Source organism: Molossus molossus, unplaced genomic scaffold (genome assembly GCF_014108415.1).
Source record: "Molossus molossus isolate mMolMol1 unplaced genomic scaffold, mMolMol1.p scaffold_m16_p_2, whole genome shotgun sequence".
NCBI classification, from domain to species: domain Eukaryota; kingdom Metazoa; phylum Chordata; class Mammalia; order Chiroptera; family Molossidae; genus Molossus; species Molossus molossus.
Window position 1 is genome coordinate 6,727,202 of NW_023425355.1, and position 22,300 is coordinate 6,749,501.

General features: G+C 38.6%; 1 protein-coding gene across 1 annotated transcript in view; it reads left to right on the forward strand.

The window, feature by feature from the left end:
* The first annotated feature begins 2,058 nt into the window (after positions 1 to 2,058).
* Positions 2,059 to 22,300, forward strand: part of MTMR8 (myotubularin related protein 8) — a 49,695-nt gene continuing 29,453 nt past the window's right edge. Inside the window, exons 1-7 of the mRNA XM_036271123.1 lie at positions 2,059 to 2,175; positions 5,369 to 5,531; positions 7,018 to 7,175; positions 9,938 to 10,066; positions 11,226 to 11,360; positions 16,858 to 16,990; positions 18,649 to 18,758. Coding sequence (XP_036127016.1) covers positions 2,083 to 2,175; positions 5,369 to 5,531; positions 7,018 to 7,175; positions 9,938 to 10,066; positions 11,226 to 11,360; positions 16,858 to 16,990; positions 18,649 to 18,758 — 921 coding nt within the window. The 5' untranslated portion in view covers positions 2,059 to 2,082. The remainder of the gene's footprint in view (positions 2,176 to 5,368; positions 5,532 to 7,017; positions 7,176 to 9,937; positions 10,067 to 11,225; positions 11,361 to 16,857; positions 16,991 to 18,648; positions 18,759 to 22,300) is intronic.

The following is a 22,300-nucleotide window of genomic DNA, read 5'->3' on the forward strand; positions in this document are numbered from 1 at the left end:
AAAAAAAGCAATACAAAGGACCAGTGGGATCAAGAGCTGGTTCTTTGGAAAAGATAAATAAGATTGATAAACTGTTAACCAGACTCATCAAGAGGAAAAGAGAGAGAATTCAAATAAATAAAATCAGAAATAAAAGTGGAGAAATGACAACTGACAGCACAGAAGTACAAAGGAGCATGTGAAGAAGTTATGAAAAACTATATGTCAGCAAATTGGACAATTCATAAGAAATGGACAAATTCCTAGAAACAATCTTCCAAAACTGAATTGTGAAGAAACAGAAAATCTGAAGAAACCTATTACAACTAATAAAATGAAAGCAATACTAAAAAACAACAACCAAAAAACCCCAACACAGCAAACAAAAGTCCTGACCAATAGCTTCACAGGTGAATTTTACCAAACATTCAAAGAACACCCCTTCTTCTCAAACTACTCCAAAAAATTTAAGAGGAGGGAAGATCCCCAAGTTCGTTTTATGATGCCAACATTATCCTGATTATAAAACCAGATAAAGACACTACAAAGAAATAAAATTATAGTCCAGTGTTCCTGATAAACATTGATGCAAAAATTCTCAACAAAATATTAGCCAATCAAATTCAGTAATATGTTAAAAAGATCATACATCATGATCAAGTAGGATTTATTCCTGGGATGCAAGGTTAGTAAATATCTATAAATCAAATAATGTGATGCACCACATAAACAAAGTGAAGGATAAAAATCATATGATCATATTGATAGATGTAGAAAGACATTTGACAAATCCAGGATCCATTTATAATAAAAACTATCAACAAAGTGGGAATAGAGGGAACATTCCTCAACTTAATAAAGGCCAAATATGACAAACCCACAGCCAACATCATAATCAGTGGGCAAAAACTATAGGCATTTCCCTTAAGATCAGGAACAAGACAGGGATGTTCACTTTCACTACTCTTATCCAACATAGTACTGGAAGTCCTAGCCACAACAATCAGACAAGAAGGAAAAATAAAAGGTATCCAAATTGGAAAGGAAGAAGTAAAACTCACTATTTTTAGATGACATGATACTATATATAGAGAACCCTAAAGATTCTACCAAAAATTACTAGAACTGATAAATGAATTCAGTAAAGTAGCAGGCTACAAAATAAATATCTGGAAACCAGTTGCAGTTTTATACACCAATAATGAACTATCAGAAATGGAAACTACAAAAGTAATCCCATTCATAATTTCTTCAAAAGGAATAGCATACCTAGGAATACATTTAACCAAGGAGATAAAAAAAGCTGTACTCAGAAAATTATAAGACACTGAAGAAAGAAATTGAGAAAGATACAAATAAGTGGAAGAATATACTATGTTTATGGAAAGGCAGAATTAACCTCATTAAAATGTCCATAGATGAAAATCCTATCAAAATACCAATGCCATATTTCACAGAATTAGAGCAAATATTTAGAAAAATGTAAGTCTTTTAATTGGTAAATTTAATTCCTGTACATTTGTTGTAATTACTCTTACATTAGGACTTATTTGTGGCATTTCATTTTATACCTTACATTTATGGCACTTTTTTGTTGTTGTTTTCATATCCTGCTTTCCATTGGATAGATCAAGTTTTCTCCTGCTTTGTAGATGGTTATATATTATATATTCTTGCTCTTTAACTTAAGACTTAACCTCCTGTTATTTACCCCATTGATATTTTACACAGGCAATAACTGCAACTTCCCTTCAACATGATAAGTATCTCAACAGGCTCTATGTCTAATTTATCTTCTACCCACACCTACCCCATTGTGGTAACATCATGTAGAATGTTAATCCTTCCTAGAATACATGTTTCCTTTTTACTTTCATAGTTTCTCTAGGGCTGATTTAGGAAATGGAAATATAAATCATATTAGTTCCTTGGCAGGAACTAGAAAGTCTCAAAGAAGTTCTGTAGCAAATTAACATCATTTATCTGACTTTGAATTATCTCACTTAATTCACAGGTGTTGCATTGATGATTTAATGAGTTTTATTTAATCAGTTTTTTCCCCCCAAATAACAGGTAGAAAATGTGACACTACTGGATCGTTATATGGGTAATAAATTAACTAATGGGATTCTACATCTCACTGCAACTCACCTGATCTATGTGGAGGCTTCTGGTGCAGACCGGAAAGAAACATGGGTATGTTCATGAGAAGAAGTTTCAAAGGGTCTTAAAGAGTTGTGTGCATATGCTTTCTAATATGGTAGTTTCTTAAAATTTCAATTAACAGTTACATTGCTGTAAAACATTTCTCAAAGAACCTATTCTAGGGGTCTTTCATAGCTTGAATCATATGACTCCTCACCCCTCAAGTTATTAATTATAATCATCTTAGTCATTTTATTATTTTTATCCTCACTCTAGGATATGTTTATTGATTTTTAGAGAGAGAGAGAGAGAAAGAGAGGAAGGGAGGGAAGGAAGGAGGGAGGGGGGGAGAGAGAGCGAGAGAAAACCATCTATGTGAGATAGAAACATCAATCGGTTGCCTCCCATACACACCCCAACCGTGGATCAAACCCTCAACCTAGGTGTGTGACCTGACTGGGAATCAAACCTGCAACGTTTTGGTGTATGGGACAATGCTCCAACCAACTGAGCCACCTAGCTGGGCCATCTTAATCATTTTAAACTGCATAGGAGTTTTCCTCAATAATTTTAGGTAGTCTCTGCTCATTTTCTGAGTCTAGTTGATAAGCATCCTTATCAACTAGAAGTAATTAAAAGACTTTCTACCCTTAAAATGTGGATAACTAGTAGTATTCATTTCACCTGGGAGCTTGTAAAAAATGCAGATTTTACAGGCCTAAGATTTTAAATTTCTAAAATGCTCTCAGGTGATGGTGATGGCCCATGGACTACACCTTGGCTATCAATGATTTAGACCATCTCTCTGACCTCAGACAGTATGTGTGTGTTCTCTGTTATACTCTTAAACAATTTTCTATTTTTAAACAATGTTTTCTAATTAGCTTAGCACCCCTAACATTACTTTATGCCTTCCTCATCCTAAAGTAGCATCATTTAATCTTAACTTAATCAAGAGTCAGATTTATGTTTAGAAAGGTTATAAGAAGTTTAACATGCTTCTAGTATACATCATAGCCTAGAGATTAAGATCACAGGCTCTAGAGACAGTCTGTTCAGGGTGCAATACCAGATTCAATATTTACTACCTTTATAACCTTGGGCAAATTATTTAACTTCTCTGTGTTTCACTTCTGTTATCTGTAAGATAGGGATAGTAATAATAACTTTGTTATGAAAATAAAAAAGTTAATGTTGTAATTGCTTAAAACAGTGCCTGGCACATGATAAATACTATTGAATAACTATAAAATAAATTAAACTGAATATACATGTGGAATAAATACAGTTGATACTTGAACAATGTGGGGGTTAGGGGGTGCTGATCCCTGTGCAGTTGAAAATCTTTATATAACTTTTGACTCCCCAAAAACTTAACTGCAGTCATCCCTATGTATTTGTGGGTGATTGGTTCCAGAATCCCCCACAGATACCAAAAATCTGTAGATGCATGCCATTTTATATAAAGGACTTAAGCATACAGTTGGCCTTCCACATCTGTGGATTTCCAGCCATGGATTTAAACTATTGTTTGCGATATGCAGTTGGTTGAATCTGTGGATGTGAAAACTGCGGAAACAGAGGGCTAACTATATATTTATTGGAAAAAAATTCACGCATAAGTGGACCTGCACAGTTCAAACCCATTATTCAAGGGTCAACTATATTTTAATACTTCCTTTTTAAAACAACATGAGCTTTTCCCGTTTGATATTGTACTTGCTCCCTTTGGTGTGATGAAAGGAATGCCAAAAGAGGAATCAGGAGACCTGGTTCTAGCTCGACTCAGCTATGCACTAACTGGCTATATGACCTCAGGTAAGTGACTCTTGCTCTCTGAGCTTCAATTTCTTCATCTGTAAAATGAGGTGGGAAGATTATATAATTAGTAGGGATTCTTCCATTTCTATCAGTTTAGGAAACATTTCTTTAGTACTGTGCCATGAGCCTCCCTCCTTTCTACCTGCATTTATAGACAGCACATATTTCCTACTGGGTATTATTTCAAACCCAGGAGACTAGATCTGGAAGGGAGAACTTACGTTACTTATTTCTATGTAGCAAAGGAGGCTTGTTTACCCAAAACGAGTGGTGAAGGGTAGAGGAAAAGAAAAGACAATGATGATCAGAAGGCCATTCCAGGCACAGGATGGAATCAGAGAATGAAAAGATTACATTCAGGTTCTATTTGCAGGAAACATCAGAGACACAGATAGGAGGAGAACATCAAAGACTAACATGTAAAACTATTATTCCATGGCTTTCTGAATCTATAAAGAAATAATTGTATTATTTGGATACGATTTCTTTTTACCAGTTCACTTTCCACGTGTTTCTTTTTTGCTAGCATCATCATGAGCAGGAGTGATGTGACTAAAGATTTAATCATCCTTAAAAAAAATCAGAATCATTAACCTCCCATGGAAAATAACTTTATTAACTATAGTATATTGCTTATATATAGTTCTGTTATTCATTAGTGTTATAGTCTCTACTCATTTCCTAAGTTACATAGATCAGTTTTCCCCCCATTTCATTCTTTGCTTTACTGTCACTAGAATCTAAAATGTGGGAGAGAAAATTTCCCCCTAATATTTCTAGTTAAATCCTAATTCCAGGACTAGAGTTTTTAGAATTCTTAGATAAAGAACCCTGAACTTGGAGTTAGACTGCCATGGTTCAAATCCTGTTTGTGCTACTCCTTGGTTGTGTGATCTCTGATGAGGAAGTCACTTGTCGGAGCTTTGGTTTCTTCATTCCTGAAATTGAATGTTTACACCTCAAAGGGTTATTATAGGGATTAAATAGTTAATGGTCATGGATGACCTTGTGATAAATAAAGCACAATACTAGTTATTAATTTTAATTAGTAATTTAGGAGAACAAAAGAAAGCTCTATTTTTCTCTGTCACAATTATTCTACTATGATTGTACATGCCACCATAGTATGCTAGAAGCCATCTGTACTGAGCCAATTTACCACAATTGCCCCACAAACCTGGTAACCTTATTCCCCTAAGGTGGGAAAAGTTTTATAACACTGCCATTTTCTTCTCATTGTTTTGCCACTATTTACTTCTGTTCAAGAGAAACCCCCAGTTGTGCCTTACAAAGTATGGTTGATGGCTGTAGATGTGATCACATCTCTGGTTATTCTGTTGCCTTTATTGAGAGTCAGGCACACTGATAATGACAGAACTAGTGCATGCCTGTGAATTTATTTTGGTTCTTTTCTGTTTTGTAGATTGCACTGCATCACATTGCCACTGTGGAGAAGTTGCCCATTACTAGCCTGGGCTGTCCCCTGGTTCTGCACTGCAAAAACTTTCGGGTGGCCCACTTTATTTTAAACTCTGACGCAGTGTGCCATGAGGTTTATATTTCGCTGCTCAAGCTTTCTCAGCCAGGTAATTATGATAGTATTTTTATGAAAACCATTTTAGATCCCCCCCCCCCAAAGAATGGCATACTGGAGAGATCATGGGCTATGAAGTTAAATAGGGCAGAATTTGAATCTGAGTTCTTCTCCATGGGATTTGGGCAAGTTATATAACCTCTGAATACAGCTTCCTTACCTGGAAAAGCAGTGATAGTATAAGCTCCCCACAGGGATTGTTTTGAGGTTTAAATGTATTTGTGCATTTTACTTTTTACTTGCTATATATATAGTAGATATTTAATAGATTTATTGCCTTCTCTTTCCCTCCCTGCTTTTATGTATTAACTTGTGAATTTTTTCATCAGTTCAGGAAGGACGTCTGCTTTGGAGCAAAATCTGTTTCCTGTTGCCCTACAAACTTTATGTTTGGCCCACTATTCCCACCCCTACCTTCAGTTCCAGCTAGAAGATTAGGGTGGTTTATCAGAGTCCTTAATAATGCAGTTATCTCTGCTTCCCCCAGCCTCACCCTCTCATCCCCCAGCCCACCTCTATGTGTCTAACCCATCAGCTTCCTCTGCTTTAAAATTTTTTATTGATTTTTTTTTAGAGAGAGAAAGAGGAAGGGAGAGAGAGATATAGAAACATTGATGTAAGAGAGATACATCGATCGGCTGTCGCCTGCACGCCCCCCACCAGGGTTCAAGCTCAAAACCACGGGCACGTGCCCTGACCAGGAATTGAACTAAGACCTCTCAGTCCATGGGATGACGCTCAATCCACTGAGCCACACTGGCCATGCAGCTTCTTCTGCTTTTAATCTGTAGAATTTTCATGCTTTTATACTTTCCCATTTTCTACCACCCTTTACCCAGAATAACTTCTGAGAATTTGCAGGTATTTTATGGACAGAGGTTACCTGTTAGCTAGCCCAACACTTACTAAGACTCTGGCAGATTCCATACATCTCTGGAAAAGTCGTTGCCACATAAATTAGTGAAATGAGTTATTGGTTGCATGTTGTGTCTTGTGAAGGGAGAAAGTGGGTTGACATTCATTAGCCAGAAGTAGGTATTGGTCTAAGTAGATTATAAGAACAGTGCTAATATTTTACAAATTGTTACAACAAACAGTACCCTTAGGACACTGGAGCTCAGTTAAAAAAAGAAAAAAAGCTTTTGTAAGGACCACTTCCCAAACATGTGAAACCCTGAAGCTTCATTTCAGTCCATTATCCAGCAATTCACAGGAAGCCAGACAGAATGTTCCTGCTTTGTATTGGTATCAGAAAAAAAAAATCATTTTTAAAAGAAGACTCCAAAACAATGTTCCAGTTCTTATTCCTTACATAAAGGCAACCCTTTACACTGATCATTGCCCCTTTCTTGGGCTTTTTGAAAAACATTCCCTTTGGGAGAAAGGAAGTCTAGCGCCCCCCCCCCCCCCCTTTAGCATTATTTAGTATTCTTTAAGTTTTACTCATTATTGTTTTCATGTTTATCTCCCTTCTCCAGCATTACCTGAAGATCTGTATGCTTTTTTTTATAATCCCAAATCCTCAAAAGAGATGAGGGAAAATGGATGGAAACTGATTGACCCAGTATCAGACTTTGGGCGTATGGGAATACCTAACAAGTACTGGACCATAATAGATGCCAACAGAAATTATGAGGTAATTTTGTCATTGTTGCTTTCCTTTAGGTCCATTTAATTAAAACAGAAAAATGTTAGCAAACATGGTTTTAGAAAAAGAAAAAAAGATCAGTTATAATCTCTTTTTATTCAACATTTAGCCACGCAACAAGCATTTACTAAGTACCTATTGCACTCAAGACACTGAGTAAGAGTTCTCATAGTCTAATGCAGAGAGTGCTGTAGGAGCATAGATGGAGGATGTGAAATTGAGACTGGGAAGCCAGAAACATCCTGATGCTTTGGGGAATAGCCTGGAGAAGGAAATCTTAGTTTATACAGGGAGAGAAAGAAAGAGGTTAGGAAGTGAAGTAAGATCAGGAAGGGCTTCATGGCCAAATTAAGGAATTTGAACATTATCCTTAAGATATTTAGGATTTGCTAGAGTATTTTAAGCTGGAAAGTAATGTGAGTAAATGTGTATTTTAGGAAGATAACTTTGGTACCGGTGTGGAGTATTGGTTTTCTAAGAATGCAGAAGAATGACATGGAAAGCTGAACTAAGGCAATGACAATGGGTGGCGAGGATGAGGTGGTTTTAGGAGAAATTTAATTGGTACAATTAAAAGAACGTGGTGACAGGTTAATGTAGCTGGGAGGAGGAGGGAGGATTTTAATATGCATCACAGTTTTCCTGGTTTCTGGCTTAGGTGACCAAGTGGGTAATGGATATGTTAACCAAGATAAGGAACATGAGAAGAGGCCAGTGTCTTCAGTTTTAGACTAAGTTCAAAGTGATTTCAAAGATATCAAGTATTTAAGTCTGGATCTTAAGGAAGAGGTCTTAAAATGTATTGGTATTTCCCAAGACCATCCCTCAGGTTTAGGGATTCACTAGGAGAGCTCATTGGACTCAGTATATAGTCATACTTGTGGCTATGATTTATTAAAATGAAAAAATATAAAGCAAAATTAGCAAAGGGAAATGGGGCAAAGTCCAGAGGAAACCAGGCACAGGCTTCAGAGTTCTCTCCCAGTGGAGTCAGAGGACATGCTTAATTCCTTTAGCAACAAATTGTGACAACATGTGGGAAATATCTATAGGGAAGCTCATTGGAGAATCAGTGCACAAGATTTTTATTGGCAGCTGGACACATAGGCACTTTCTACCTAGTGTATACTAAGTTTCAGATGCGAAGAAGGGAAAAAGTATGTGGCATAAGTCATATTGTTTACACATAAACAGTTTAGGCACAATTAATCACTTATCAGTGAACAGATGGTAGGAATCCTTCCAAAATTCAAGTTCCCGAGCACCAGCCAAGGGCCAGACTTGCAAGTAAGTCTTTCTAAGGATAGCAGTGAGGCTTTCTGTATGATAACTTTTCTGCCCAGGGATTTATTGGTGTTTAAGTGGTATCTCTGAATTGTGGATCTTTTTTTGTTTTTTTACTATTATAGAAAGACAGTAATTGTAATGGCTTTCTGATAACACAGTTTTGAAATCTGCCAAATAGGAAGATCGTTGAGCTGTCACTTAGCAGGGCCATTTGTGAAGTGCCTTGTTAGGGTGATACTTGATAGGAATGGGCAGAGATAAGGTGAATTCTTTCCAGTTCAAATATGTGTCTAACTTCCCCAAATGAGCTCTGAAATATCTGTGGCACCTTGGATATATGTGGCCTTCTGTGCTGAAAGGGAAGCTCCATTTATTCCTCTTTGTATGACCCACTTCCCCAAAGTTTAAGTCCAGGTAAGAAAATGAGTATAGAACTTTTTCTCTTTCAGTTCTGCATTCTGAGGACACAATTCAATCTGATCTACCTTGAACTTTTTTGCCTATTCATATTTTTATTTGTTTGATCCACTGTCAAATGTTTAAGGGTATCCTTTACTTAGAGGAGTGATTAGAATTGGCAATGTAAGGTCTATGCTGTTATAATATTTTGTCACTGTATCTTTAGAAATATATATTTTGGTAACCACTAAAAGCTGATGAATTCGAGGAAATGTATCAGTCTTTTACATGGTAAATATCACACCTAAAATGTCAGCACTTCCATCTCCAGACTGGTGTTTTAAAGGCCCTCAAGATGTGTATACTAGGAACTGAGTGTGCATTTTAAGAAAGAGTAAATCATGTTTTCTCCTTTTATATCTGTCTGCTTTATATTCAAATATATTTTTTTTAATTTACTTATTTACAATATATGTTGTTTGCTTTGATAGGCAAGTGTAGAAATTTCAGAGTAGGGTTATATGTGCATTTCTACCTATAATGTTACTATATTTTGTTCTTTTTTTAAATTTATTTATTTATTTATTTTTTTATCCTCACCCGAGGACATTTTTCCATTTTTTGTTCAGGTAGAGTGGGAGGGAGAGAGAGGAACAGAGAGAGAGAGTGAGAAACATCGACGTGAAGGGACACATCGAGTGGCTGCCACCCACACGACCAACCAGGGCCGGGGACAAACTGCAACCGAGGTACGTGCCCTTAGCGGGAACCGAACCCGGGTCTCTCAAGACCGCAGGCCGACGCTCTAACCGCTGAGCCAAACCGGCCAGGGCTATATTTTGTTCTTATATGGCTCACTCAGTACCTTCCTTTCTGGAAAATAATGGTATTCTTGGTAAAGCTACTACATCAAGGATATTTTTGTTCCTATTTTTGAGGACTGGATGATTCTAGATGATAAATAATAGACAGCTAGTGCTTCAGTGATTGCTATTCCAATCTGTTGCTAGCAAGCGAAAAATGTAAACAATATATTAAGTTAAAAAAATTAAGTTTTCTTTTAGATATGCAGTACCTATCCTCCTGAAATAGTGGTTCCTAAATCTGTTACCTTGGAAACGGTGGTTGGAAGTTCGAAGTTCAGAAGTAAAGAACGGTTACCTGTACTCTGCTACCTGTACAAAGAAAACAATGTGAGTTGAGCAAACTTCTCTCATGAGAACTGAACTTGGCTCTAGAAGATCTGGGTTTAAGCCATACTACTGCCACTTGCTGGCTGTGTAACCTCAAGCTAGTTACTTCTCTGAATTTTAATACTTCTGAGGGTTTGTAAGTGGGTCACATGAGGGGAAAATACATGTGTACTTTGTAAATGGTAAAGTGTTGTACAAATATTAAGTGGCATTTTTAGTGTGTTCATTTGTTTCTTCCCTTCCCTGTGGGCTCTAGCTTGATGGGAAGTTGTTGAATGAAAGGATATTTGGGAACTGTGGCCTCCCACTGGAACACAGATGTCCTGATTCTCTCTACTACTTTTAATATAAGTTAAGGTAGTAGGAAAAAGCACTCGACTCCTCTGTTTGAATCCCCTTCCATAGGAAGGGATAATAGTTCTTGCCTCTTGTGGTCATTTTGAGATCTGGAGTTAGACAAATAGTCAGTTTCTTAAGTAGGTAAACAAACTATTCAGGTACTAAAGAATATAGTGATACAAGTGGGTGTTTTTGTGTCAGACTATCAAAGTGAGCAGACTCCTTAAAAACCACACTGAAGTGCAATGCAGTCTATTGACAAATCATTACCAAACATATATGCTAAATAGCTATGTTGTTTTTATATTGAAATGGCTTTAAACAAATCAGCCCCTCTGATTTGACATTAATGAATGAACCCTACTCTCTCAAGACTCTAAATTTCTGCTCTATCTTGAATTCTGCTGCCACTGCAAGCCCTCTGGTTTATATTGGTAATATTACTGGGACTCTAAATAGCAGGGCTAATATTTCAGAAAAATATTAGCCTAATGCAAATTGAGAATAGAATTTTATTAAGGAAGCACTCAAGATGTGATTTTCTTCATTTGCCTAGGCTAGGTCAAGAATCCTTGCCATGCAGAAGGGAGAAAAGAGTATTCTGAGCAGCAGTTTGTGGTAACACAGCCCACATGCCCGGGGGAGGCAGGAGTCTGAGCCCAATGTTAGTGGAACAGCTGGGCTTCAAAGTTACATCCCTCTTTGCTTCACCATTCTGAGTTGGCTTGTCTTCTTTCTCTGCTCACCAAACCTAGGATCAAAGAGGATTGTTGACCACCTGTGCATATGATCCCTCAACTGATACATTTTTTCCTTATAGGCTGCCATTTGCCGCTGTAGCCAGCCTCTGTCTGGATTTTACACTCGCTGCCTAGATGATGAGCTCTTGATAGAGGCTATTGGCCATACAAACCCAGGGAGCCAATTTATGTATGTCATAGACACAAGACCAAAGGTATCAGTGATCTTTTTGATATTCCTACCTCATTCATTTTGTAATCCCCATCCCTACATGTTGAGTTTTGCAGCGTTATTGGGAAAGTTAGCTTTGTGTTTATGGGCTTATTGTGTCAGACATTGTGTAAAATCATTTGAGCAAGACATTTAGAGCTCCTGTTATTATATCCTGTCACTCACTGTCAAGCAAGACTGAGACATACTTGATTCTTTCAAAGGTACTTTGAACAACCTGGCTTTGCCCCTTCTGAATTTGTGACAACTGATTTCTATATTGAATGCCTGGAGGCTCTTTCGTGTTCCCTCTTTTTCACTAAATCTGTTAATCAATCAGAATTTTCAGCATTCCTCTTCTGTGTTATAAATTTATTATCAGATAGAGCACTTCAACTTAACACTGGAAACATTAATACCAAGTGTAAGTGTAATACCAAGTGTAAGTGATGTATTAAACCACAGTGAGTTAATAATAGTCTCCTGAAGGAGTCGGGTTCACAAATGTGATTGCTATATGACTAACAAAAATTATTTAGCTTATGAGGCAGTAATTTTTTAGCACTATTTACTGATTAAGTTTTTCCAAGTTCAATGAAGTGAAGTTTAAATCTTGGTCCCAGAGGGGAAAACAAAAGAACAGGAACATAAATTTGCCATGGTTTTTGGACATAGGCCTAGCAAAATCATTTCATCTTTCCAAGAGCCAGGTACTGTGTGATTTGTTATAATGTGTTTTCTCAGGCTCTCCCTTTCAAATGTGAATGTCACAGAAAGGAGTGTCCTCAGATCAACTTAAGTATCAACCTAAACTCTGCATTAATTCTTTGACCCTCCACATATTGTTTAGCTCTCTAAGGGATTGTCAAATAATTCACTGAGTCCTGTGAGGCAAGTAAAAACAAGAATCCCTTTTCTCAAAGGATGTCCTATATACAAACAGCCCCAGAAACAAATAATTTTGCTAGTAATTTAATGTGTGGAGTGTGGCTGACTAGGAGGTTTCATTGCTAACTAGTGATTGCTAAATTGGTGATTTAGATCTAAGCCTAAGCCAGGGGGTTGTGGCATCACAATTGAGCAATTGACTGTGCATGAAATTAGATAGTGGCCTTAGACAGCTGCCTGCATTTTGGGGATTTCTCACTGGCCATTCTCCAGAGCTACCTAAGACTGACGGGGCTCAAGAGAGAAAATAATTTCCCTTTCTGCTCAGGCACTATCTTTGAGTTTCTCTGAAGGTGGCTGTCTTGCTTCAACCATAACTGAATCTACCATTCCACATTGGAACGAGTTTAATCAAATCTGTGTCTTTCATCAAGATTAAATATGTTGGAGGAATCAACATGGAGGTGGGCAAGACTGGAGTGAGGGTGAGAGTGTGAGTGGGTGAGTGTGTGTGAGGTAGAGTATGTGTGGATGTGAGTGCGGGTAGGCAGCTAGCTGCCCATTGATGCAAGAAATCCGGGCAAGGTGGTTTGGCCACCACACACTGCTAAGCTGGGTGCTTCTCACCACTAGAGACAGGAGAGTGTGCAATTTTGGAGGATCTGCAGGTTCCTCCTCCAGAGGAGGCTGCAGGGCGTAACCATGACCCAACACCCTGAGGCCACAGACAAATGACTGTGTGACTGGCTGCTGTGACCCTGGCTGCAAGGGCCTAACGCTGCAACCTGGTGTGCCTGAATAGGCAACCCTGGATGACGGGCCCAGCCACCTTGACACAGAGCACCTGGCATCCGCCACCTTGATGCAGAACAGCCAGTCCCCATCCCCTTGACACGGAGTACCCGGCACCCCCACCTTGACATGGAGTGCCCGGTCCCCACTGCCTTGACACGACACACCCAGATGCATGGACCTACCGTCAGGACCTGGCATGCCTAACTGAGCTCCTCTGGACAAGCAGCCCTGCCACCTTGATGTGGCATGCCTGGACACATGGACCTGTCATTGCAACCTAGTGTGCCTGTCCTGGCACCCCCAAATGACTGGTCCTGCTGCCTTGACATGGTGTATCTGGCTCTACAGCCGTGACATGGAGTGCCTGGCCCTGATGCCTAGATACAGCACACCTGGTCCTGGTGCCTTGACATGGCACACCCTGCCCCACAGCCATGACCTGACATCCCCAGATGTATGGTCCTTCTGCTGCGATCAGGCATGCCTGACCCTGTACCCCCAGAACTAAGACTCTACTGGGACCCGACACCTCTGGATACATGGATCTGCTGCTGCGACCAGGCGTGCCCGATCCAGTGTCCCTAGGAAGACCAGACCCATTGAAATGGTTTTATAAAAAAACAACCCCTAAATGAAAGAAAAGGAGGACTCACCAGAAAATGAACTAAATGAACTGGAGGCAAGCAATTTATCAGATATAGAGTTCACAGTAATGGTTATAAGGACCCTCAAACAACTTAGTGAGAACTACAAGCAGCTTAATGAGAACTATAAGGCACTTAGTGGGAGCTTCATAAGCATGAAAAAATAGCTAGAAACCATCAATAAGAATGAATCAGAAATAAGGAATGATATAGCTGAAATAAATAATACCCTGGAAGGAATCAACAGTAAATTAGAAGAAGCAAGCTAAGGCCCAAATCAGTGAACTAATAATACCCTGGAAGGAATCAACAGTAGATTAGAAGAAGCTAAGGCCCAAATCAGTGAATTAGAAGACAAGGTAGAAAAACACACCAATCATAGCAGCAATTAGAAAAAAAGATTAAAAAGTAGGGGAATAGTTTAAGGGAGCTGTGGGACAACATTTTATGTAACAGCATCCACATCATAGGGGTACCAGAATGAGAAGACTGAGCAAGTAATAGAGAACCTGTTTGAAGAAATAATGACAGAAAACTTCCTAAACCCAGTGAAGGAAAAGTCACTCAAGTTCAGGAAACACAGAGAATACCAGTCAAGATGAACCCAAAATGACCCACAACTAGAACATCATAATTAAAATGAGAAATGTTAAAGACAGAGAATCTAAAAGGCAGCAAGAGAGAGACAGAAAGTTACCTACAAGGGAACTCTCATTAGATTGTCAGTTGATTCTCAATAGAAACACTTCAGACCAGAAGGGAGTAGCATGAAGTATAAAAAATAATGAAAAGCAAGGGGCTGAATCCAAGACTACTCTATCCAGCAAAGCTATCATTTGAAATAGGTGAAATAAAGAGCTTCACAGACAAAAACAGGCTAAAGGAGTTTATTACCACCAAACCAGCACTGCAAGAAATGCTAAAAGGCCTGTGTAAGAAGAAGAAATAGAGAGAAAACAAGGAACACAGGCATAAAGAATAAAAATGGCAATACATTTAAAAAGTGGAAATAAAGGGGGGATGCCCAGCTGGTATGGCTCAGTGGAATGAATATTGTCCCATAGACTGAGAGGTCCAGATTGGATTCTTGGTCAGGGCACATGCCCAGGTTGCAGGTATGATCCCTAGTAGGGGGCATGCAGGAGGTAGCCGATCGATGTTTGTCTTTCACATTGATGATTCTGTCTCTCCCTTCTCCCTTTTAAAAAATCAATATGAATATATTTTTAAAAAATAAAAGGGAGGGGACATCTGTAATACTCTGAACTGTAAAGATAAAAAAGTAAAAAAACAAAAACAAAAAAAAAGATTAAATATCTTGAAATTGTAAAGGAAAACATACTAAGCTTTTGAAAAAGCAGAGGATTGGTGCCTTTTGTCTAAGCCTAAAACTAAAAGGCCTCCTTTTTTTCCTTTATTGATTTTAGAGAGAGGAAGGGAAAGGGAGAGAGAGATAGAAACATCAATGAGAGAGAACATAGACTGGCCGCCTTTTGCATGCCCCACACTGGGGATCAGGCCCACAACCTGGGCATGTGCCCTGACCAGGAATTGAACCGGCGACCTTTAGGTGTATGGGTCGACGCTCAACCACTGAGCCACACTGGCCGTGCACCAAAAAGCCCTTTTAACAAGTCCCTTTTTCCTCACTCAGAAGGCCTAGAAATATCTAGCAGCTCCCCTCTCTGGATGGCTAGATTTATACTTTCATTAGAAAATGTACTATAGTTACACAAAATTACATTTTTAGGAATTAGACGAACCTGGGGTCAGATCTTGCCTTTAGCTCTTATCCATATGATTCTGGTTGAAATTGGTTCACTTGTCTGAGATTGTTTTCTTATGGGAATAATAACAGTACCTATCTTGAGAGGTTGTAGTGAAGATTAAATGAAATAATATAGATAAAGGATCTAGCAAAGTGTCTGGTACGTACTAGGAGCTCAATAAATATTATATTTCTTTCCGTTTTGAACATTAGGCTGCTAATATGTAGTTGTTCCTTAAATATGCCAGACATACTCTTAAATATTTTATAGTGATTCCCAGCTAGCTGTCTGCACTAGCTGGCCGTTCTAGTGCTGCCCAGACCTGGATAGGGGTTTCTATAATTATTATTTTTTTTGCTGAAACATTAATCAGTCATAGCAAACTTACTTGCTACAAGGTGGCTGTTGCTTGTACCTCCACAGGTGTCCGTTTGATATTGTCATTAATGTAATGAAATTTCAGTAGTATTTTCTATGTGATAAGTAATCAAATTACCATCACATTTCTTCCTTAAAAGTTATCTTGCATTCTACACAGAGTATGTTGATACATAGACTATTTCCCCTGAATGTGTTAATGTGAAGTGTTTGTGCTTTTGAAGTTTTAATGGCATTCTTTTATACTAATACAAAAACTACACCCTTTTCACATACATGCTCCTCCTGTTTTTTGAAATGCACAGTACTGGGAGACAAGAAAACAGGCCTAGACAAAAGAAAACTATTTGATTAGTAAGATGGTTATCATCATAGAAGATATTTTGGCTTTTTTTCTAATTATTGTATTAATGTCTCCTGATTATATCTCATTTACTCCTTAGCCTATCCAACATTCTTCTTAAGACCTAGAAATATTCTGATTACCACAAGTTGAACATAGTGCTAAAACAGGTCTTGGTATCTCCATTTCAATTTTAGCAGTGAGAGAAAGTCATTTATCTCATGCATGTTTTAGACATTTTTCTAGAATAGCTATTTAAAAGTCATTGTCCCTAAAGTTCTTAGACTTCTTTGTAGAGCTTTTCAGATGTAAAGATTTTTGAACTTTCACATATTTCCTAGTATAAAGTCCTTTCACCTGAGAAAACTTTTGTTTGTGATAGGAAACCAAAATTATTTCAGTTCTTCAGACCAGATATAGCTGCCATATCCTTTGGTCTCTTATTAAGCAGAGTTTTAGTAATAAAACAAAAACACGAAATCTTCCCCTATGCTACTCTGTTACTCAAGATAACCTGACCTAAAAACCAGTGAAATTCTCTCCATTCCAGAATGTGCCTTGTCTGATTTAACTTCTTTTTAAATGGGTAAGATTTAAAACTGTTTAGAATAAGGCATTGAGATGGATGAATCCTGTTATTTTATGATCTGTCTAATCTGCTCAATTATTCCTCAACTATTACAGTTGAATGCCCTGGCCAACCGAGCAGCTGGGAAGGGGTATGAAAATGAAGACAACTATGCCAACATTCGCTTCAGGTTCATGGGAATTGAGAACATCCATGTGATGCGGAACAGCCTGCAGAAACTCATAGAAGGTAGAAGGATTTCACCTTGGATAGGCCAGAGGCCATAACTTTGCATTAATATGTATACAAACAGTATGTGATTTGGGATAGACCATAAAAGCAACCAGGTGAACGAGTTCAATAGGTGATAAGGTTTTTGACTATAGTATGAATCCAGCTTACATAGTATGAATTATAGCAGTCTTGGTCTGGCAGAGGAACTAAGATGTTCAGTTTCATAACTCGGTGGAGTCCTTCTGGGTTTAGTTGCTGTGGAAATCATTTATCTCTATAGAATTAAAGAGACTTGTGTTTAGGGGTGGGTAGATTAACATAAGTATAAAATGAGTTTGGGATTCATTGCATCATTCTGGAGGTAAGAAATCACCTCATTTAACCTACTGTAAGGGAGTCAGTCGGATTTTATCACTGTGCTGATGAAGATGGTGAATTTAGACTTCAAAGGAATGAAGCTAATGTCAGACAATTTGGGTCATCTGTCATCACTGCAAAATAATTGAGGTCAAAGTGGAGGCACTGTGAGATTGGGGCCTTAAAATACTCTTGAATCTCAAACATTTCTATCAAAGCCACTACCCAGGATTCCATGATGTGGTATGTGAACTCAGGAAGAGATAGTGAAAACCTGCCTTCTTTTAGTGAACTCTCTGTTCTTCCTCTCTTTTCTTCAATTTCATACTTATCTTATGGGTCAAAACCTCTCCCTTATATGACCCTTATCAGATCCTATTTCTGCAGTCTGTTTCCTATTTAAGATATTAATGTTTCTCTTCCTTGAATCTCTTCCTTTTTTTCTCTTTTTTCCCAGTATAGTCTATAGGTGTAGAGAACAGGACTTTTTACAATTTTTTCTGGAAAAAGGTTGCCCTCTGCTGGATAACCAGTGCAAACTTCATGAAAATTAACACCCTCGGGCCCATCCGTTGCGACTGCACAGGGTTGCAGGGAGTAGGTGAGGGTGTGGGAGTACAGACAGATGTTAAGGGGCTGCAGAGTTAGGATGAGTGGATGTGTCAGTGTGGGTAGCTAGTTATTAATATAAGGAAGCTAGTTATTACTATGAGGAAGAAAACAAAAGTGGAACTAAATAATAAGCTTAATAAACTGGGAAGCTGAAGCAGGTAGCAGGGTATCATTTCATCTAGTTTGCTGGGAAACTATAGCATAAACACACTCATTCACACACTCCAGGGGACTGCCACGAGGAGACCTAATCTTCAGAACTGACAGGAAAATCTCCGCAAGGGTGCTGCGGGCCAGGTACCAAATTCAAAGAGGAGGGAGGAGGGGGAAATTCCTATGCTGGCATATGCGCAGTAGAAACCAGATGACTGGGAGCCAGGGTGAAGACATAGGATGAAATGTGTTTTTGATTAAGAGGAGATATGAGTGTTTTCTGTGGATACTGACTCATTCTTCTGGCTCTTCTCTTCAGAGATTTCTGTGGGGTTGGGGGTGGGTTCTACAACTCAAGAAAGCAGAGACTGGATCTGGAAGATATGGTAGGCTCTAGCCCTAATCCTGTCCCTGACTCACAGTGTGGTTCCTAACTAATCATTTCACCTTTCTGCGCCTCATTTACAAAATTAAGATCCACTTTTCCCCTTTCTTGGTGAATAAACTGAGGATATTGTGAATTTCAATTTCTGCTTCCTTTTCTACCTTAGTTTGTGAATTGAAAACTCCAACAATGAGTGAATTTCTTAGCGGCCTGGAGAGCTCAGGGTGGTTGAAACACATTAAAGCTATTATGGATGCTGGAATTTTCATTGCAAAGGTAATAATCAGGACTTTTAAGAACTTGCACTGACTTTAATTAGGGGATCTCTTGAGGTAGCACTATATCCTGGTAAAAAGAATACTAAAAAGCAAAGTTAGTTTCTAGATTCAGCTTTGATACGAATTCACTGTGGGCCCTTGGCAAATCTTATCCCTTCTCTGGTCCTCAGTTTCTTCATCTGTAAAACAAGGTGATTGGACAAGAATCTAAAGGTATACTTTTGGGGGGCCCACAGAACTCGTTGGGAATAGTATTGACCCTCTCCCCCTGGAAAAATGTACATAGAGAAAATAGGTCTTAATTTCAGGGATTTCACAGACCTCTGAACCTCATGTTAAAAAATCTTAGAAGATCTCTGATGGTCCTTCCTGCTCAAATACTCTGTTGTGTTTTTGTGTTGATTCTAAGGTATCAAGTGGAAGTAAGAGTGGGTGTACAATAAATGTAGAGTTTGTGTATCTATGGGTATAAAGCAGACCTTTTTTGACTTCTTTCTGTAGGTCTGCCTGTGAATGCAGTCCAGGCAGGCTTCATCACACATTTGTGCTGACTTATTTTCTGACCTCCAGAACCCTGGTCTCTGTATCATTTGTTATGAGGTGTATAAAAAAAGAAGAAGAAATTGGGAGTGTACATTTTCTCATTTTGAAATTTTGTTTATATGTATTCCTACATGAGAACTCCTCCTCTTTACCCCACCCCGTTATTTGTAGAAGTAAAGGAAAAGGAGAGAATGACTTTTCACCCTCTGCTGTCATTTTCTCAGTTGAAGGTAATGAGATATATAGCCTTTGGCTTGAAATGTTTGAAGAGTATATGTAATTGACTGCTTTAAATATCCAGCCCTAATGCTTTTCACTTTCCTAGTCCTGTTGTCTACACTTCTTATTATACTATGTTATTAATGTTTAGTATGTGATCCTCTTGGCTGTTTCAAGCCCAGTTCTAACCATTCTTCATACTGTTCCTTTCAGCATGCCATATACCCGTATGTCTGCATTCCCTTTCTGAAGCTGACTACATTAGACCAAAGAGAGTGAGGATGGAGAAGAGGGATCGATTTGATAGACAGTACAACCTTATAAATAATGGCTGAATTAAAATGAGTGGATGAAAAAGATAGGCTTCAGATTGCACAATTATATTGTGCTCCCCATCTCCCGCACCACCTGTTCCTTATTCCAAGCTTGAAAGCTCAGCCTTGAATTTTCGCTCTTCCTCTCCATCTGGCAATTGCCTACTCCTGTCAGTTTTACCTCAGAAGTGTTCCTCAAATCTATTCATTCCTCCCAGCCTCTAGTGCTATTTCCCTAGTTAAGACATTTGTCATCCCTTGCTGAAAGTACGATAATAACTACTTGTTTGTTTGTTTTTATTTGCCACATTTTTAATTTTTAAAATTGTTTAAAAATTTTTTTCAATTACAGTTTACATTAAATATTATTTTCTCTAGATCAGCACTATTTGAACTTTCTGTGACGATGGAAATGTTCTAGATTTGTACTAATGGAATAGCTACTAGCCACATGTGGTAATTTTACACTGGAAATGTGGCTAGTGAAACTGAGAAACTGAATTTTACATTTTATTTAATCTTGGTGAATTTGATTTTAAATAGCCACTTGTGGCTAGTGACTACCATATTGGACAGTGCAGCTCTAGAGCTTTTAAACATATTGACTTACATACTATTATTACTACTTTTAAAAATGGGATTATACTACGCATATTGTTCTGTATCTGATACTTTATATTTAACGTATAATGACATTTTCCAGGTCAGTTCAGCAAGTACTACTTCATTCTTTTCAATGACTATATCATATTTCATATGTGAATTTACCATAGTCCCCTGTTAATGGGCAATTCAGTTATTCCCAGTTTTTTACAAACGCAGACATTGTTGCACCAGATGCCCTTGAACATATATCTCTATATGTATAAACATTTTAGAAGTGGATTTTCTGAGCCAAAGAATATGAATACTTCAAACTTTAACTAGATATGGCCAAATTGCCCTCCAAATAGGTCCCATCAGTTTCCATTTCCACCAACAATGCCTATTTCTCCACGTTGCCAGTAATGATTAGCATCAATCTTTTTAATCTTTACCAGTATGATAGGTGATGTATTTTATGTCATGTTTTTTAAAATTTAATTTATCTTTATTGTTGAAAGTATTACAGATGTCCTTCATTTTCCCCGCTTTGATACCATCCTCCCCACTCCTGCTCCCGCCGCCACTCCCCCCCACCCCAGCCTTTACCACACTGTTTTCTTTGTCCATTGGTTATGCATATGTGCCTGTAAGTTCTTAGGTTTATATCTTCCTGTCCCCCCACCCCCTTCCTTCTGATTTGCACTTTTTTCATCATTAGTAAAATTGAATATCTTTTCCTGTACACCAGGAACCCCAAGAAAAGTCTAGTTGTTACTTTCAGGCCTCTGATATTACTTGAGGTGTCTGGTTAAGAAGTTAAAAAGGTTGAGAATATTAAAAAAAATTTTTTTTCTTTATTGCTTTTAGAGAGAGGAAGGGAGAGGGAGAGAGAGACAGAAACATCAATGAGAGAGAACATTGATTGGCTTCCTCCTGCATGCCCCACACTGGGGATCGGGCCCACAACCTGGGCATGTGCCCTGACTGGAAATTGATCCGGTGACCTCTTGGTGCAGGGGTTGATGCTCAACCACTGAGCCACACCGGCCGGGCTAAAAAGGTTGAGAATCTTTTTTTTTTTTTCAGAGCTCTCTAACTCTTGTTTTACTTGCTACCTAACTATTCTTCTAGGAATATCATTTCTTCTGTATCTTCTACTATAAAGGTTATTTATTTTCTCACACCCCATGAACCTCAGGGCCCATGGCCCTTGCTCCTTACAAAACTCCTTACTCCTTTCAGGTCTGTTTCATTTAGCTATACCATTCTGTACCTCTCCTAGTTACTCTCCCTTCTCCATTAAGGACTTTGTGAATGGCCTTACTACTTTTCTCTCCATCCTGATTCTTCCTATTGACCCAGGAGATTTGAATGTCCTTATACAATCTGTTGAGCACTGCACCATTAGTTCTTTGAGCTTTTATACTCTATTTTTTTATTTTTTTTTTTTATCCTCACCCGAGGACATTTTTCCATTTTTTGTACAGATAGAGTGGGAGGGAGAGAGAGGAAGGGAGAGAGAGAGAAACATCGATGTGAAGGGACACATCGAGTGGCTGCCACCCGCACGACCAACCAGGGCCGGGGACAAACCGCAACCGAAGTACGTGCCCTTAGCGGGAACCGAACCCGGGTCTCTGCGGACCGCAGGCCGACGCTCTAACCGCTGAGCCAAACTGGCCAGGGCGAGCTTTTATACTCTAATTCTCACACTTATTTCAGCTAGCCTGGTTCTTCTGTCCTATGGAGACCTATATGTTTTTAAATCCTCTTTTCCCACCTTTCCTCACATTCTCCTCTATCTAGCTAAAACCTGGTGGCATAGAACTTCATCTATTCTACCTTGCCCATTATCCTTCCACTCTACCTGTGCTGCTAA